This window comes from Staurois parvus, unplaced genomic scaffold, assembly GCF_062004578.1.
Source record: "Staurois parvus isolate SC_StPar_1 unplaced genomic scaffold, SC_StPar_1.0 ptg000050l, whole genome shotgun sequence".
Classification (NCBI taxonomy): domain Eukaryota; kingdom Metazoa; phylum Chordata; class Amphibia; order Anura; family Ranidae; genus Staurois; species Staurois parvus.
This window is the reverse complement of record NW_028317846.1, coordinates 3,622,308-3,641,364: the sequence shown is the minus strand read 5'-3', so window position 1 is coordinate 3,641,364 and position 19,057 is coordinate 3,622,308. Positions and strand designations below refer to the sequence as shown.

The 19,057-nt window shown below is 40.0% G+C and overlaps 1 protein-coding gene across 8 annotated transcripts in view; it reads right to left on the bottom strand.

Moving 5' to 3' along the window:
- PARP4 (poly(ADP-ribose) polymerase family member 4) overlaps positions 1-19,057 on the bottom strand; it is a 346,684-nt gene that overhangs the window by 236,960 nt on the left and 90,667 nt on the right. For all 8 annotated transcript variants that reach the window (XR_016309539.1, XM_089666213.1, XM_089666217.1 and 5 more), the window contains exon 22: positions 12,541-12,718. Coding sequence is in view for 7 of the 8 variants with exons in the window: in XM_089666213.1 (XP_089522339.1) it covers positions 12,541-12,718 (178 nt within the window). In the remaining variant the exon portion in view is untranslated. The remainder of the gene's footprint in view (positions 1-12,540; positions 12,719-19,057) is intronic.

The following is a 19,057-nucleotide window of genomic DNA, read 5'->3' as shown; positions in this document are numbered from 1 at the left end:
TACGGTATGTATATATTGGAATTTACGTAGCTTTCACTTTCTGACTGCCTATCAAATTTCTTAAGGTGCTAAAATGCCAGGGCAGTACAACCCCCCCCCCCCCCAAATTACCCCTTTTTGGAAAGTAGACACCCCAAGGATTTTGCAGAGAGGCATGTTGAGTCCATGGAACATTTTTTTTTGCCACACATTTTTTGAATATGACAATTTGTTTTTCTTTTGTTACACAAATTGTCATTTTAATGATATATTGCTCATGCATGCCATGGGTATATGTGGAATAACACCCCAAAACACATTCTTCTACTTCTCCTGAGTATGGGGATACCAAGTGTGAGAGACTTTTTGGCAGCCAAGCTACCTACAAGCCCTCAAAATCAAACAACCACCTCCAGGCTTTCAAAGGGCATATTTCCTCATACCACTTCCCCACTACCTATCACAGTTTCGGAGGCTCTAAAATGCCAAGATGGTACAAACACTCCCCCAAATGACCCTTTCTGGAAAGTAGACATCCCAAGGAATTTGATAAGAGGCATGGTGAATATTTTACAGATATCATTTTTGTCACAGGGTTTTAAAAAAGAAAAAATCATTTTTTTTGTTTTCTTTCTTCATTTTCCAAAAACATGTGGCAACAAATTAGATCTGCAAAACACTCATCATGCCTCTTAGCAAATAACTTGGAGTGTCTACTTTCCAAAAAGGGGTCATTTGGAGGGGTTGCTTCTACTATCCTGGCATTTCAGGGTCAAAATTAGAAGCGTATGCCACACATCACCCATTCTTGAAGACCAAACCTTTTCTGACACTTTTTGTTCACATGGAAAAACTGTTTTTTTGCTAGAAAATTACTTTAAACCCCCAAACATTATATATACAGTGGGGATCGAAAGTTTGGGCACCCCAGCTAAAAATTAGTATTAATGTGCATAAAGAAGTCAAGGAAAGTTGGAAAAATCTCCAAAAGGCATCAAATTACAGATTAGACATTCTTATAATATGTCAACAAAAGTTAGATTTTATTTCCATCATTTACACTTTCAAAATAACAGAAAACAAAAAAATGGCTTCTGCAAAAGTTTGGGCACCCTGCAGAGTTAATATCTTGTACTGCCCCCTTTGTCAAGTATCACAGCTTGTAAACGCTTTTTGTAGCCAGCCAAGAGTCTTTAAATTCTTGTTTGAGGTATCTTTGCCCATTCTTCCTTACAAAAGTCTTCCAGTTCTTTGAGATTTCTGGGCTGTCTGTCACGCACTGCTCTTTTAAGGTCTATCCATAGATTTTCAATTATGTTGAGGTCAGGAGATTGTGAAGGCCATGGCAAAACCTTCAGTTTACGCCTCTTGATGTAATCCCCCGTGGATTTCGAGGTGTGTTTAGGATCATTATCCATTTGTAGAAGCCATCCTCTCTTTAACTTCAGCTTTTTCACAGATGGCATCAAGTTACCTATCCAAAATTTGCTGAAATTTTATTGAATCCATTTTTCCTTCTACTCGTGAGATGTTCCCTGTGCCACTGGCTGCAACACAACCCCAAAGCATGATTGATCCAACCCCATGGTTAACAGTTGGACAGAGGTTCTTTTCATTAAATTCTGTGCCCCTTCTTCTCCAAACGTACCTTTGCTCATTCCGGCCAAAAAGTTAAATTTTAACCTCATCGGTCCACAGAACTTGTTTCCAAAATGCATCAGGCTTTTCTATATGTTCATTTGCAAAGTTCAAACGATGATTTTTGTGGTGAGGACGTAGAAGAGGTTTTCTTCTGATGACTCTTCCATGAAGACCATATTTGTACAAGTATCTCTTTATAGTGGAATAGTGTACCACAACTCCAGTGTCTGCCAGATCTTTCTGGAGGGATCGTGCAGTCAAACGTGGGTTTTGAATTGTTTTTCTCACAATCCTGCGAGCTGTTCTGTCTGATATTTTTCTTGGTCTTCCAGATCTTGCTTTAACTTCCACTGTTCCTGATGACTGCCATTTCTTAATCACATTCCGAACAGAGGATATTGACATCTGAAAACGCTTTGCTATCTTCTTATAGCCTTCTCCAGCTTTGTGAGCGTCAACTATTTTCAGTTTCAGTTTTCTAGACAACTGCTTAGAAGAACCCATGGTGCTGATTGTTGGGGCAAGGTTAGATGAGTCTGGGCATTTAAAACCTTTGAGATTGACATCACCTGGTCTGCCCAGACGATGATTGAGAACAATCCATGACACTGGCAGGTCTCAGCTTTGCAAGGGGGCAGTGCATGCTATAAATTCTGCAGGGTGACCAAACTTTTGCAGACGCCATTTTTTTGTTTTCTGTTATTTTGAAAGTGTAAATGATGGAAATAAAATCTAACTTTTGTTGACATATTATAAGAATGTCTAATCTGTAATTTGATGCCTTTTGGAGATTTTTCCATCTTTCCTTGGCTTCTTTATGCACATTAATACAAATATTTAGCTGGGGTGCCCAAACTTTCGATCCCCACTGTATATATTTTTAAAGCAGAAGGCCTAGAGAATAAAACAGTGGGTGCTGAATTTTTTTACGTCACACAGTATTTGTGCAGTGATTTTTCAAATGCAAAACTTCTGGGAAAAATACACTTTTTAAAATTTGAATGCACAAAATATATATATTGCCCAATTGTTTGATAAAATATAAAAGATGATGTTACGCTGAGTAAATAGATACCAAACATGACATGCCTTAAAATTGCGCATGGCCGTGCAATGGAAACAATGGAAACAAAGTACATACATTTTTATTATCGATAGGAAACGCTTTAAAAGCCTTTAAAGGTCACCAATTTATATTTACACAGGAGGTCTACAGCTAGAATTACTGCTCTTGATCTGACGTTCGCGGCAATACCTCAAATGCATGGTGCAACCACTATTTACATACTGGCACCGAGTCAACGCTTGCGCATGCAGGTGCGCACGCTTGGGGGGGGCGTTTTTTTTTAGTTATTTTGATTTTTTAAATTATTTTTACACTGTCCCTTTCATTTTTTTTATCACTTTTATTGCTATCAGAGGGAATGCAAATACCCCCTTAACTTCAATGGGCATTGTCATATATTCTTTTTTGAGAAATCTGGGGTCTATCAGACTCTAGATATCTCCTCTGCCCTTACATTATCTAATCTCACCAAGATCGGTGTGATCAGGTGCTTTCCCAATTTACAAATGGCGCTTTTTATATTCTGCGAAACTGAAGTGATGAAATGCTTGTAGCTTTGGATCTCTTAGATTATATAGATGATTGGAGCCATTCTAGTCTCTAACCAGCTCTATGGTCAGCCAGCGGAGCTGCCGGCTGCATTCTTGGACTCCCCTGTGGGACAGGAGAGCCCAAGAAAACTGTGCTTCTTTTCTAATTCATACATGTCCTCAAGTAAAGAGGTCAAGTTAGAGGCCTTTTCTTTTTTCCTATCTCAAACCATGAGAAATGAGAACTTCTCTCAAGGCACATTGCAGTACCTCCCAATTTATGGGGGTCGCCGTTGTATCATCTGCATGATTAATACAAAAAGCTTGTGTTTGTCCCTACAATAGCCTTTTCTCACCAGAGGATCCTTCAACAAATTATCAATCAGTCTCCAAGTAGATTGCCTATTACCTGCGTTAAAAATTCATGATACCATCAATGAAATGCCACTCCCAGACATCAGCAGCACTCATGCAGCCCCACAGAAGGACACTGCCACCACCATGTTTCACTGTAGGCACCATGCATTTTTCTTTGTACTTCTCACCTTTGTGACGCCATACAGTTTTGAAGCCATAAGTTCCAAAAATATTTATCTTGGTCTTATCACTCCAGAGTACAGAGTCCCAGTAGTTTTCATTTTCAATTTTCAGCATGGGCCCTGGCAAATTCTAGGTGGGCTTATTTGTGCATGGGCTTTGGGAGAGGCTTCCTTCATGAATGACACCCTTGCATGGCATTCCTCTGCAGTGTACGATGTATTATGTCATGGGAAACAATCAACCCAGGTTGGCTTTCTACTTCTTCAGCTAACTGCAATGAACTTGCATGGCGATTTTCTTCAACACTGTTGAGATGTTAACTTCCATGGATGGCCTGGACATCTCTGTGAAATGGTTACAGTTCTGTCTTTGTTACATTTTTGTATCACTATTGCTACAGTATTCTGACTGATAATTAAAACTTTGCTGATCTTCTTGTAGCCTTCACCTTTCTTGTGTAAAGAAATTATTTTCTTTCTTAGGCCTTGTGACATTTCTCTTCCATATGGTGCCATTGCTGACAGCATGAAATGGGACGGGGTTTTCTTTGTTGATGATTTCTGGCATACTGTTTTATCTGCTTGCTTTTTAAGTATATAGACACAATAAAATATTTCGATATAATGGTTTTACGCTATGAAAAGCTTTTCTGTCGTATGCATTTGATCAGAATACAGATTGCTTGGAGTTGACCCTGAGGGGTGAGGAAAACCCCATTATGCTGCAGAGGAGCACCAATCTTGGTTGCTGGGATGTCCCTGGGCAGCTTGGAGTAATGGAAGACAACGGAGAGATTATTTTTTCCCTTGGGAGGATTTGCCTGGAAAAGTGCTTATGACCACTCTAGTTGTGAGGGTCACATTATATTTGACAAGTCTTGCATGAGAGTCAGAGGTGTCACTTCTGGTTACCCAGGAAGTTTATTTTTTTTCCAGTAAACTGTCCACTACCACAGACGAATAACTCTTCTTTTGTAATATATTCATTAAGTTTTGGGTTTTTTTGCACATTGCACTTTGTTCATAAGGTCATGGTTTATCGTTTGCTTATGAATTTTAAGGGATTCATTTGTGAAATAATCAATTAGTTTATCCAGGCATACTACCTTTTTGGTATGTTGATATATTTTTCACAAAATGTATGTTTACGGTGTGAAATAAGTGGCATTCTTTTGCCCCTTATAGGATTACACTTTTATTTTTAAATTTATTTTTATATAAATTTGCCAGAGCTGCACTGACTATATATTTATATTCATGCCTGGCATCAGGGTATAGTGTCAGCTTCTGATGTGCTTATTTGTCCACCTGAGTAAAGATTTTTTTTTATCCCTATTTAAAGGAATAGCAATTTTTTATGTTGCCCTTTGAGTCACTCCAAAATGACCTTTCCATGTTCAATGATAACCTTTTTTCTCATTGATTTCAGTGGGTTTCAGATTATTTGGTAATGTTCACCAAACCTAATATATTCAGCTCATCCCTACTCAACATACACTATATTACCAAAAGTACTGGGATGCCTGCCTTTACGTGCACATGAATTTTAATGGCATTCCAGTCTTCCAGGTTCAATGTTGAGTTTGCCCACCCTTTGCAGACCTTTCTGTGGCAAAAGGTACTGCTGCCGATGTGTGTCAACTCTCACCCCTTGATTGAAGCTACACACCTGATACTAAATAAGGCTGGATGCCTGTCAAGAACTCCCTCCTCTGCTTTTACAACATTATTCCATTGTCGGGGCACTAGACTTTCCACCGGGTCTGACAGATCCAAGATTTAAAACTTTTCTTCAGACTAATCAATTTAGGGCTCACCATTTCACCCAGGGAACACAATGGAGCTCCATACAGGACATCAGGAATATAGTATCACCCCCTTTAGACCATTGGAGGGCTATGTAGATTCAACATTATTTAATGTCCTCCTCAAGAGGAGGATCCCCAAGAGGCCTGACTACTGCTATTGAGGGTTATTGCCTAGACCAATCCCCTCTACGCCATGCTCTCTCTAAAGCTTACACTGTCCTGTCTACTCCACCTGAAAGCCTGAAACTGTATCCTGTACTATGCCCACCGTTCCTCTCTAGCCAGCAGACTTCAGGAATCTGGGTATAAAGTGATGACGCAATGGTAGAGGGTACCTACCCTTTAACACAGGATCTACCCTGCAATTTCACCAATGTGTTTTAATCTAGAGTGGGTGACTGGGGACAAAGAGAAGGCAAATTTATTACCTTCTTCAGCTCCATGTATACAAAGGAGCATGGAGACGCTCTTGTCCATAGTGGACATGTTATTGACACTGGCTCAAAATTGATATGATCTAGAAATATTTAGACAGAAAAAAGATAAATAAAGCACCTACTGGATGGCATATATCCATGGGTCCTTAAATAATTGAGCTCTGTCATTTCAAAGCCATTGTTTCGAATTTTTAGGGACTCTTTAATGACTGGCAAAGTACCACTGGATTGGCATAAGGCCAATGTGGTGCCAATATTTAAAAATGGGTCAAAATCTTTACTAAGTAATTATAGACCTGTTAGTTTAACTTCTATAGTTGGGAAGATACTGGAGAGTTCAATAAAATACCACATAGATGAGTTCTTGCTAGAAAAAAATACAGAAGTTGTCAAACAAATCAAATTTTTTTTTAAGAGGTGAGCAAAACCTTGGACAGAGGGGTGGCTGTGGATGCGGTATACTTGGATTTTGCAAAAGCGTTTGACACAGTTCCCCACACACGGCTAATGTGTAAGGTAGAGTCTACAAGCTTGGAAAAATCAGTATGTAAATTGATAGAAAACTGGCTAAAAGATCATATTTAGAGAGTAGTGATTATTGACTCATACTCTGAATGGACTAGGGTTGTTAGTGGTGTACCCCAAGGTTCAGTGTTGGAACCCTACTTTTTTTAATGCACAATTTATCGCCGCCAACTCAGATTCAAACCTTGCCAGACCATTTGCATGGAAACCCATTACGGTTTCTGAATTTAACATTTTTTAGGGCCTATCCCTCGACATGGACATTGCTAAAAAATGAATTGCGGTTGTATTGGTCCAAATACCTGATTCATCATATGCCCGTGTTCTCTGCTGCCATGGCCATAGAAATGAGAATATAATGTGTTTTATGAATTTCAACACCAACACACTCTGTTGTCCTCGGGGTGACCCTGAATTTGACTGGCCCCACAAAATTCGGCCCCTCGTAAATCACTTTAACCAAAAATTTGCAGATGTCTATACTCCCCAGCAAAAAATCTGCGTTGATGAGTCCCTCATTCATTTTTGTGGCCGCCTTGCATTCAAACAATTTTTCCCCAGCAAGCGTGCCAGATATGGTGTCAAGATGTATAAGACCCGTGAGAGGGCAACAGGCTATACATATAAGGTTCAGTATTACGTGGAGCCCTCGGATGCCCAGACTACATGGGGAGTAGTGGCAAGATAGCTTGGGACTTGGTGTCATCCTTTTCCCATATGGTGTACCACTGATACGTGGACAATTTTTATTCAAGCGTGCCACTATTTAGACATTTATACAATCTTGGAATTGGTGCATGTGGCACCGTGCAACCTAATATGTGCCCACCATTAGAAGTGGGAGGATGCAGGATGGTATATTTTAGGGGTAGACAACCTGCGACTCTCCAGCTGTTGCAGGACTACAAGTTCCATCATGCATCTGCAAGTCATAGCTGTAACTGTCAGTTTTGTAATGTTGCAATGCCTCATGGGAAATGTAGTTCCACAACAGATAGAGAGCCGCAGGTTGCCTACCCCTGGTATATTCTAATGGTGGGCACACACTTTTTCTGGCAGAGATTTCTTCTCATTTTTTCATTCAGCCCACAGGCTGCATACAAAAAAAACTGACCAAGAACATAGCATATATACTCAACAAGGACCAGTGATGTACTGGTACATCACTGGACTTTACATGGTTATACCAGGATGATGCCTACAGCTGCAGGTATCATCCTGGTATTGTTTTTTTCAGCCAGCGATCGGCTTTCATGTAAAAGCAATCCTAGTGGCTAATTAGCTGCAGGATTGCTTTTACAAACAGCAGGAGACTATGCCCCCCCTCCCCCACTGCCTTCCACAGCCTTCTCGGGCAGTCCCCTGAAATTGGGGGAACCCGAGAATGCAGCTGGTGTTTCTGCTAGCTGACCATATAGCTGATTGAGAAATCAAAAGCTACGAGCATTTCATCACTTCAGTTTCGCAGGATATAAACAGCGCCATTTGTAAATTGGGAAAGCATCTGATCACACCGATCTTGGTGATATTAGATAATGTAAGGGCAGAGGAGATATCTAGAGTCTGATAGCCCCGAGATTTGCCCATTGATGTTATAGGGGATATTTTCAGTCCTTGTGATTGCATTAAAAAAAAAAAGAAAAAAAAGACAAGCACCCTCGCCCCCCCCCCCCCACATGTGCAAGCAAGTGTTGACCCTGTGGCGGTATGTAAACAGCGGTTGCACCATGCATGTGAGGTATTGTCGCGAACGTCAGATCAAGGGCAGTTATTCTAGCACTAGACCTCCTCTGTAAATCTAAAATGGTAGCTTGTAAATGTATGCAGTTTGTTGCTATTGCACGGGGCATGCACAGTTTTAAAGCATGTCATGTTTGGCATCTAATTACTTGGCATACCATCATCTTTTACATTGTACCAAAACAATTGGCCAATATATTGTGTTTTTGTGCATTAAAAGTAAAAAAGTGTATTTTTTTCAAAACATTTGCGTTTGAAAAAAATCGCTCCGTGAGTACTATGTGACATAAAAAATTGCAGCACCCACCATTTTATTCATAGGGTGTCTGCTTTAAAAAATATATAATATCTGGGGGTTCAAAGTAATTTCTAGCAAAAAATACTGATTTTTTTTCATGTGAACAAACAGTGTCAGAAAAGGCCTGATCTTCAGGTGGTTAGCAGAGTGAATGATGTGTGGTATAAACTTTTAATGCTGGGCATAAAATGCCCCACCCCCCAAAACAACCCCATTTTGCAAAGTAGACACCCCAAACTATTTGCCTTTTGAGTTAATAGAAGAATTTATTTTTTACCACAAGTTTTTGGAAAATGACAAAAAAATTATTATTTTTTTAATACAAAATTGTCACATATACCCATGGCTCACACATGCCATGAGTATATGTGGGATTACTCCCCAAAATCCATTCTGCTACTTCTCCCGAGTATAGGGGTACCACATGTGAGAGACTTTTTGGCAGTCTAGCCAACTACAGGACCCCAAAATCCAATAAGCACGTTCAGGCTTTTAAAGGGCTTTATTTCCTCATTACACTTCATGACTACCTATCACAGTTTCAGAGGCCCTGAAATGCCAGGATAGCACTAAACCCCCCCCAAATGACCCCTTTTTGGAAAGTAGACACCTCAAGGAATTTGATAAGAAGCATTGTGAGTATTTTGCAGGTCTCGTTTGTTGCCATAAGTTTTTGGAAAATTAAGAAAGAAAACAAAAACATATTTTTTCTTTTCTTTTTTTATATTTCAAAACCCTGTGAGAAAAAAATGAGATCTGCAAAATACTCACCATGCCTCTTTTTTAATTTTCTTGGGGTGTCTACTTTCCAAAAAGGGGTCATTTGGGGGGGGGTGTTGAGCTATCCTGGCATTTCAGGACCCCCAAAACTGTGATACGTAGTGAGGAAGTGAAATGAGGAAGTTACGCACCTTCAGGCTTTAAAAATGGTCATTGGATTTCAGGATCCTGTATGTGGCTAGGCTCCCAAAAAGTCTCACACATGTGATATCCCCATACTCGGTAGAAGTAGCAGAATGTATTTTGGGGTGTAATGCCACGTATACCCACGTATATGCTTGTGTGAGAAATATATAATTTATATGACAACTTTGTGAAAAAAAAATGTTTTTATCATTTTCCAAAAACTTGTGGAAAAAAAATTAATCTTCCATGGACTCAATATGTCTCTCAGCAGATAGCTTAGGGTGCCTACTTTCCGAAAAAGGGTAATTTGGGGGTGTTGTACTGTACTGGTATTTTAGCACCTCAAGAAATGTGATGGGCAGTCAGAAAGTAAAAGCTGTGTAAATTCCATTATTTATACCATAGTTTATAGATGCTATAACTTTCACACAAAGAAATCAATATGTACTTATTGGGATTTTTGTAACCAAAAACGTAGCAGAATACATTTTGGCCTAAATTTATGATGAAATTTGAGTTTACTAAAGTAAAAAAATATATTTTTCTTAAAAATTTTCAGTCTTTTGTTGTTTTTAGCGCAAAAAATAAAAAGCGCACAGGTAATCAAATACCACCGAAAGAAAGCTCTATTTGTGAGAAAAAAACAGGCGAAAAACTACGTATATTTTTAATATCGATAGGCAATGATTTAAAAGCATTTACCGGTCACCATTTTATATGTACAAAGGAGTTCTAGTACTAGAATTACTGCCCTCGATCTGACGTTCGCAGTGATACTTTACATGCATGGTACAATCTCTGTTTATGTACCGACACGGGACTGACGCTTGCATTCACCTTTGTGCATGAGCACGGGAAGGGGGGTCTCTTTCTTTTGTTTTTGATCACTTTTACTGTTATCACAGGGAATTTAAATATCCGCTGTGATAGCAATAGGCAATGAGATACCCTTTTCTGAGAAATCTGGGGTCTATTAGACTCTAGATCTCTCCCCTGCCCTTAAAGCATCTGATCACACCAAGATCGGTGTGATCAGATGCTTTCCCAATTAAAAAATGGCGCTGTTAATATCCAGTGAAACAGAAATGATGAAATGCTTGTAGCTTCCAGTTTCTTAGACCAAAGAGATGATTGGAGCCATTCTGGTCTCCGATCAGCAATATGGTCAGCTGGCAGAACTGCCAGCTACATTCTTAGATTCCCCTGTGGAACAGGAGAGCCCAAGAACACCATGGAAGGTGGCGGGAGGGGGGATGTCCCTTCCTGCTGCTTGTAAAAATGATCCAGCAGCTAAATAACTGCTAAGATTACTTTTACATGAAAGCCAGTAGTCACCAGCTGAAAAAAATTATACCAGGATGGTGCCTGTAGCTGCAGCCATCATCCCGGTATAACCACTCAAAGTCCAGGGATGTACCAGTATGTTGCTGGTCCTTGTTGGGCATATATGTAACAGCAGAGAACACAGGCATATGATGAATCAAGTCTGTGGACCAATATGATTGAAATTAATTATTTTTGGTAATACCCATGTTCAGGATTAGGCCCAAAAAAGTTTTTTTAATTTGGAAGCTGTGATAGGTTTCCATACGAATTGTCTGGCAAGAGTTGAATTTGGGTTGGCGGGAATGTGCATATAAATGGCTTTGGCCCACAATCAATTCATACAAATCTTCCATGAAAAATAGTGTAGGAGCTAAACACTAGTGCTGGCAGCGAATGGGGACGATCCTGCTAACACTGCATTTTGGGGACACTATACAAAGGAGGCACTAGTATAGTTCTGTTTGTGATCAACATATTAATCTGTACAAACACTAGACTAGTAATGCGGTGATCAGCGACCTATCTAATGCTAACTGACCCTGGCTGGGAGGGGCGCTAACTGACCCTGACACTCTCTGATGCCACTAGGGGCAGTAATGTAGTGCTTTAACTCAATGCTGTGTTCGTTCTTCTCTTCTTTAATGACAAAGGGGGCAGCGGGGGGCCCACGCATGTGCAGGCACACCTGGAAATAGAAAGTGACATAAGATTACATCGCTTTCCTCAGTGCCGCTGCTCACCTGCACATTGTTGGCGTGGCGAGAGGCAAGTAGTAAAAAACCCCCCAAAAAAACAAAAAAATTTAAATTATAGTAGTGTGCCATAGTAACATTGTACTACTCTTGGGGGGGGGGGTGATAAGGGATTTTTTTAAATTTTTTTTTACATGAGCAATGAAGAGAATGTGTTACTTTCATGACAGTTCAAAATACAGTGATCTGTAATTGGCTCCAGCTGGTCACATGGTACAAGGTGCTGTGATTGGCCCCATGTGCCATGTGAGAACTGTGGACCAATCACAGCTCTCCAGGAACAGAAGCAAACCTTTTATGAATCAGATTGATTCATAAAAGCTTTGTTGTCATTGCGATAGTACAGTGATTACATGATCACCGGATCCCAATTACCGGGATTCTCACTGGACACAGCGGACACAGCGCGTGGGGGGAGGAGGGGGAGGGTTGCACGCCCCCCTGTGTTGGTCAAGCACCAGTGATGTACAGGTATGTCGCTGGTCCTGTAGCTGAGGCCCGTCCACAGTACACTGCAGGCGGGCGGGCAGCCCGAAAGTGGTTAACATGCCACATAAAAGTAAGAAAAATTCCTCCAAAATACCTTTATCCTTCTTTGTAGTTGTGGTCATGTGAGTACTATATCCTATTTGTCTCCTAAAAGTCCAAGGGCTTGGAGCAGGGACTGTTGATAAAATCCATCTTCTTCCACTGCATGTTGTGTTGGTTGTGGAAGTGACTGGGCAGTTTCATTTCCACCTGAAAGCCAACAGTTGACTTAACAAACATATACACACTCCTCATCTGGGAGTGTGTTTAAAAAGCCCCTGATCCCAGGACCGCTTTATAAAAGCGCTGGGAATGAAGTCGTTTAGCTATATTACCACATGTAGCTACTGTATGTAACAATGTAAATGGTAACATACACATACAACCAATGAAAGGTGTCTGTGAGGCTTTCCTACAGTGACAATGTATATTTCACTTTATATATCCAATTTTCACTTTACTTACTTGATCCAAAAATTATAATGTTGATAGACGAGGCACAGAGTGTGTTGAGGGCAAGCAGTGCAACCTGCTTAGCACTCTGAAAAGAAGATTCCATTGAATTGGAACAATCGAGACAGATGGTCAATGTTGGCTCCTCGAAGAAAACGTCAAACTGAGGCTGAAATATTAGCATGCATGCCTAACGAAAACAAAATAAATTCAATAGTCAGTGAAAAGAAGTTGCTGTTTGCCCTGTGGGAATAGAAGCAGTCACATTGGTCTAAGTAGTAGATGTGGGACATCTACAATGAACGAGCTTGCTTTAAGAAGAGGATTCTGTTAGGACCTTAGAACTCTTAAAGCTTGGTGGAGCACTATTGTGATCCACAATAACTGTATCAGAGCAGGCATTTCAAAGTGGTTTGTGGCCCAGTTGCATTATTCATACAGTGAGTCCAGGCAGTGTGTCATTTACTACCTCAATCATTTATAGGCAGCCTGGATGATTGTCATTAACCTTATTTTCCTGACATGATAGGGCAGATGAGACATAGTCAAGCACTCAACATCTTAAACAATGTTGTGTCTATGCCCAACAATATACTATGTCATGCTTATTACCAGCACAGCTTACATTAAACAAAAATGGATAATCTTCTATTGAATTCTGTGAGTGAAGCTTTGGTATCTCGTTTACATTTGCTCACCATAATTTTTTTCTTGGAGGGACACAGGAGCAGTAGCATTCAGTTACCTTGGGTTATACTGCTGCCTTTAGTAATGTCTGGACACTGACAAATGAAAAAGTCCTTGGGCAGCCTAGTATAAGCACTTCCATGATGTATCAGTTTTTTGCTGGTGTCCTAGAACAATGGATTTCTTTTCTGCTCCTTTTTTTTTTCGAAAAACAATATTAGGAGAAGAACATAAACACAGTGGGATGAGACCCATGTCACTTGATGAACTACAGAAACACAATAATTTATTAAGGGAAAAAGGAATAGTATAATTCAGAACATTAGGAGGCCCCAAAGCAATCCAACTAAGGGGAGGGCAACATCAGCCCAAGGATAAAAGGTGAAACAAGACACCAGGAATGCTTGTATCTTATAGCAGACTTTCACCCAAAAATTAAAGTTACCTCTTTTCTCTCTATTTTTCCCCATAGCCAGCGTTGAAATGGCAGTTTGTTTGTTTTTTTATTTGGTGCAATTATTTTGATGGTACCCCATCTAGGTGGGGATGACATTGTTTTGGTTCACCTCCCCTTCATCCCCTCCCCACTCACAGCCTCCTGGGATAATGTCATATATCCTAGTAGGCTGGAGGACCAGTCTCACAGCAGGCTGTGTCTCTCACATGCACTGTAGGGAGCCGAATGTGAGTCGTCAGGAAATGACTGGTGACTCCTGAAACGAAGATAGTGCTGGACTCCATGGGCTGGTATGTATCTGTTTCTTAATAGTCAGCAGCTACGAACTTGACAAACCAGGGTGAACATCCTCTTTAAAGATCTGCTATTTTAAGATTTCTGAATTTATCTTGTAAAGTTCACTTTTACTAGAAAAAATAGATCCTTATCCTTAATCAGTAGGATGGTACCTAAACTACCGGAAAATGGTGGACTGCAAAGCAGGCTGTACCTTATGGGGCCTTCTGGAATAATGAACAGAATGTTAGTCTGTTTGAGGGAAGACATAGATAAGATGTAGACATAAACAGTTCTAACCATATCCAAGCAATGAAGGGATATCTCTTTAGAGTGAACTGCAGCAGGACAGAGGTGGCAAAACAAAGTCCTGATTAAGGTGGAAGATGGAAAGTGGAAAGGACTGACCGCTTTAGGAAGAAAGAAGGCTCTGGGCCTCAAGACAACCTTATCTTTGCGAAGGATAAGAAAGGTTCTTTACAAGACAAGGCTGCAAACCAGGACCCTCTCCTAGCAAAGGTGATGGCGAAGAAGAAAACTACTTTATGAGTTATAATATACAAGAGAATATCGCTGATAGGTGCAAAAGGCTGTTTTTGAAGGGTCGAAAGAACTAAGTTGAGATCCCACAGAGACACTGGAGGATGTACAGAAGGAACTATGTGAGCTACGTTGTAAAAAGTCCTTCTCTAGGGAATCAAAGGCAAGCAGTCTTTGAAATAAGATTGCACAAGCTGAGAGCTGCCCCTTAATGTACTCAAATACAACTGTAGATCCAGGCCAAATTTTAAAAATATATAAACAATATATACTGCACTCCTTGAATACTGTAAATCAAAATAAGTATTATTGCCTCTATAAATCATGTGCAAAACAAATAACAATGTGAATGTTTCCATATAGTTTTAAACAAAAGTCCACTTTTTAATGAAGCTTCATATCCGACTTCCATGTTCCCAGTGAGCAAAGATAAAGACACTCAAGAAATAAGTGCTCTTCCTCTCGAAAAGTAACACATCGCACTCACCAGAGGACCTTCTAAAAGAAGGTCATAAAGGCTTGAAGTACCACAAATAGATCTCATATTCTCGTTTTAGCTGACTTGCATATATGGACCATGCCAGATGTTCCCAAAAGTATTATGCAGCAAGAGACTCTGGATAAAAAAAATCTCCCTCATAGAGTGAAAGATATAGAGGACCTCCTCATAGTTTAGTAAAGGTTATAAAAAAAAAAAAAAAAAACACTATAAAATTGAGCTTACATCAATTAAAATCAATCAGGCATATAAATCACCAAAGAGAACGCCGGTTTGCGTTTCACCTGCGTCCCACCAACCAGAAGTGATGTATCGCGGAATCTCCACTCACTTCTGATTGGTGGAACGCAGGTGGAACATAAACCGGTGTTCCTTTTGGTGATTTATATGCCTGATTGATTTTAACTGATGTAAGCACAATTTTATAGCATTTTTTAAAATAAATAACCTTTACTACACTATGAGGATGTCCTCTATGTCTTTCCCTCTATGAGGGAAGTTTTTTATCCAGAGTCTCTTGCTGCATAATACTTTTGGGGACATCTTGCGCAGTCCATATATGCAAGTCAGCTAAAACGAGAAGATCTATTTGTGGTACTTCAAGTGTTTATGACCTCCTTTGAGAGAAGAGGTCATATATCTCTGGTGAGTGGGGTGTGTTTCTTTTCTTGGGAAGAGAGGAAGAGCACTTATTTCTTAGGTGTTTTTATCTTTGCACACTGGGAACATGGAAGTCAAATATGAAGATTCACAAAAAAAAACAGACTTTTGTTTATAATTATATGGAAGCATTCACATTGTTATTTGTTTTGCACATGATTTATAGAGGCAATAATTTGCACTTATTTTGATTTACAGTATTTAAGGAACGCGGTATATATTGTTTATGTTTTAAGGCCTTTTTGAGCTTATTAACGAGCAGCTCTATATTTACATTAATATTAATATTTATATTTGTCAAGGTTTGAGGGAAGCGCGATCTTGGCGATTCATTGTTCAAATTTTAATAATGTCAGAATCCATCCCACAGAGTATTTACTGGGATGAAATTTTCTAGTCTCGCACCAGACAAAGGATACTTTCCTTGCACAATAATAGATTGTGCGTGACATTGAATCACAGAATTAGGAAGACCCCTATCTCTTAGGGGCATCAAAAGCCATGCCATTAAAGCCAGGGATCACAAAATAAGATGAGAAACTGGACCCTGTGCACAACCTGGAAAAGCCTACAGGGTGTCTGCCTGATCTGATGAGCTAAAAAACTGCATTGGCCAGTTTAGTGTGATGAGAATCCCCAGAATGCCTTTCATCTCAATCCTGTGTAACAGACGAGGAAGGAGCTTCAGAGGAGGCAAGGCATGGATGAGGTTGTACTGATGCAAAGATTCCTGTATCTGAACACAAATTTGTCTAGGTTTTTGTTTGACCTGGAGGCTAGGGGGTCCATATCTGGTGTCCCACAACTGAGACACAGGTCCTAGAACACCTCTGCATGAAAAGACAATTCTCCTGGATCCAGGCATCCTGTTGTCTAATAGTAGAGGTGGTACTGATGTGGCATTATCCGACTGAATCTGGATCAGATGACCATGTAGTCAAGGAGTCCAGCGGTGAAGTGATAAAGAAATCATTTGGAGCCTGAGTATGTAAAATTGGAAGATGAGCTTTTACTGGTTTCCAGGTTTCCTGCACTGACAGGAGGTCCTGGACACCTCTCCAGCCTTTCAGGCTGGCATTGGTTATGAGGATCTTTCAGGATAGTGTAAAAAAAAGATTTGCCCAATTCCAATTTTGGATTAGTGAGCCATCATGCCAGGGACACCCTGGTCCTGGCTTTTAGGGGCATTGGTAGGTCCTGTGACTGTACAGATGTGCTCAAACGTCTGCATACCCTGGTGTAAATAGTAAAATTTTGGCATTAGTAAAACATGACTGATCATGCCAAAAAACTGGAATGTTTGGCCTTGGTACAGACACACAAGGTGACACACACAGGTTAAAATGGCAATTAAAAGATTAATTTCCCACATCTGTGGCTCTTTAGTTTGCAATTAGTGTCTATGTATAGATAGTCAATGAGTTTGTTACCTCTCACATGGATGCACTGAGCAGGCTACTGATACTGAGCCTTGGGAAGCAGAAAAGATCTGTCAAAAGGCCTGTGTAACGAGGAAATGGAACTTTATGAGGATGGAACAGGATATAGAGAGATATCCAAAGCCTTGAATATGCCAGTCAGTACTGTTTAATCATTTATTAGGAAACATTGCAGCTACAACTGCCAGAAGAATTATTTGGGATACAAAAAAAACCCCACAGGTAACCTTAGGAGAAATACAGGCTGCTCTGGAAAAAGACAGTGTGGTTGCTTCAAGGTGTGATACTTGAACAAAAATGAGGTTACAATATGCCTGAAAACACCTTGAAACGCCTCACATCGTCTGGCACACTGTAACCTGGAGTGCCAAAACAAAAATAGAGCTTTACGGTCACAACCATAAGCGCTATGTATAGAGATGGGTCAACAAAGCCTATAGCAACATAGAATACCATACCCATTGTGAAGCATAGTGGTGGCTCACTGATGTTTTGGAGGTGTGTGAGCTCTAAAGCCATGGGGAATCTTGTGAAAATAGATGGCAAAATTAATGCAGCATGTTATCAGAAAATACTGGCAGACAATTTGCATTCTTCTGCACGAAAGCTGCACATGGGATGTTCTTGGAGTTTCCAGCATGACAATGATTCTAAGCTCAAGGCTAAGTTGTCCCTCCAGTGGTTACAGAAGAAAAAGGTGAAGGTTCTGGAGTGGCCATCACAGTCCCCTGACCTTAATATCATCGGACCACCCTGGGAAAATCTTAAACATACGATTCATGCAAGACGACCAAAAACTTTGCATGACCTTGAGGACTTTTGCCAAGATGAATGGGCAGCTATACTACCTGCAAGAATTCGGGGTTCATATACAACTATTACAAAAGACTGCACACTGTCATTGATGCTAATGGAGCCAAATACACTATTAAGAACTAAGGGTATGCAAACTTTTATTAGTTTATTTGTTGCCATGTTTTGTTTAACGATTGTGCCATTCCGTTATGACCTGCAGTTGAATATAAATCTCATAAAAAAGAAAAGAAATGTGTTTTGCCTGCTTACTCATGTTTTCTTTAAAAATGGTATTAAGTTCAAGTGAAGCAAGTTATGCATACTCATAAACCCAAGCAGCATATGCTTGTGAGGGTTGTAATACACATACTGTACCTTGATAGACTACAGACACTTATACCAGAGGCTGTACCACTGCTCTGAATAGAAGAAAACTCTGAGGCTACTGACAGAGTACACACAGGTCAGAAAATCGCCAATGCAGAGTTCAGTGCTCAAACTCAGTAACAGGCTATTTTGTTTTTATTGGATCAGAAGCTGGAGTTACCTACAGGGCAACAGAAACACACCCAAAATAAATCTTGGGTACTAAAAAAAACAGCTGCAGAAGTAGGGGAGGTTATATGGGTGGAGGTGACTGTGTCACTGATAGGCAAACCAAGATAATACCCATAACCCTTGCAATAAAAGCAATGGTGCAAAAAAACAAAATCTCATGCTAAAAGTGGAAAGAGATAGTGTAAAGTGCTTATGGGATACAGTTGTTAATGACACAGCACTTAATTCTGTAGAAGAGAGATGAACTGCTCACGGTGAGTAAGTGAACGGTAAGCCTCTCTGACCATCAACAGCTGCTGGTCCGTTCTGTGACCGTGAATTAGTGATATCACACGGTGTCATGTACCGGTATATCAATAATTTATCAATATCTTTACTCATCTGTCAATAAGGAATGAACTGGTTTAAAATGATTGAACATTGATTTAATATTTTTATAGACACATATGGTTTCTTTATATTTGATGCACAGAGGTTGTGATTTACACATTATGACATTCTTATCACGTTGAGTAGAGGGGAGGTGTATTGTAGTACACAATTTATTGACACAAATTTAATGTGTTGTTTTGATTTATTGTTAATTTGTTTTTCTACAAATAGAAGCAGGATTGGTAG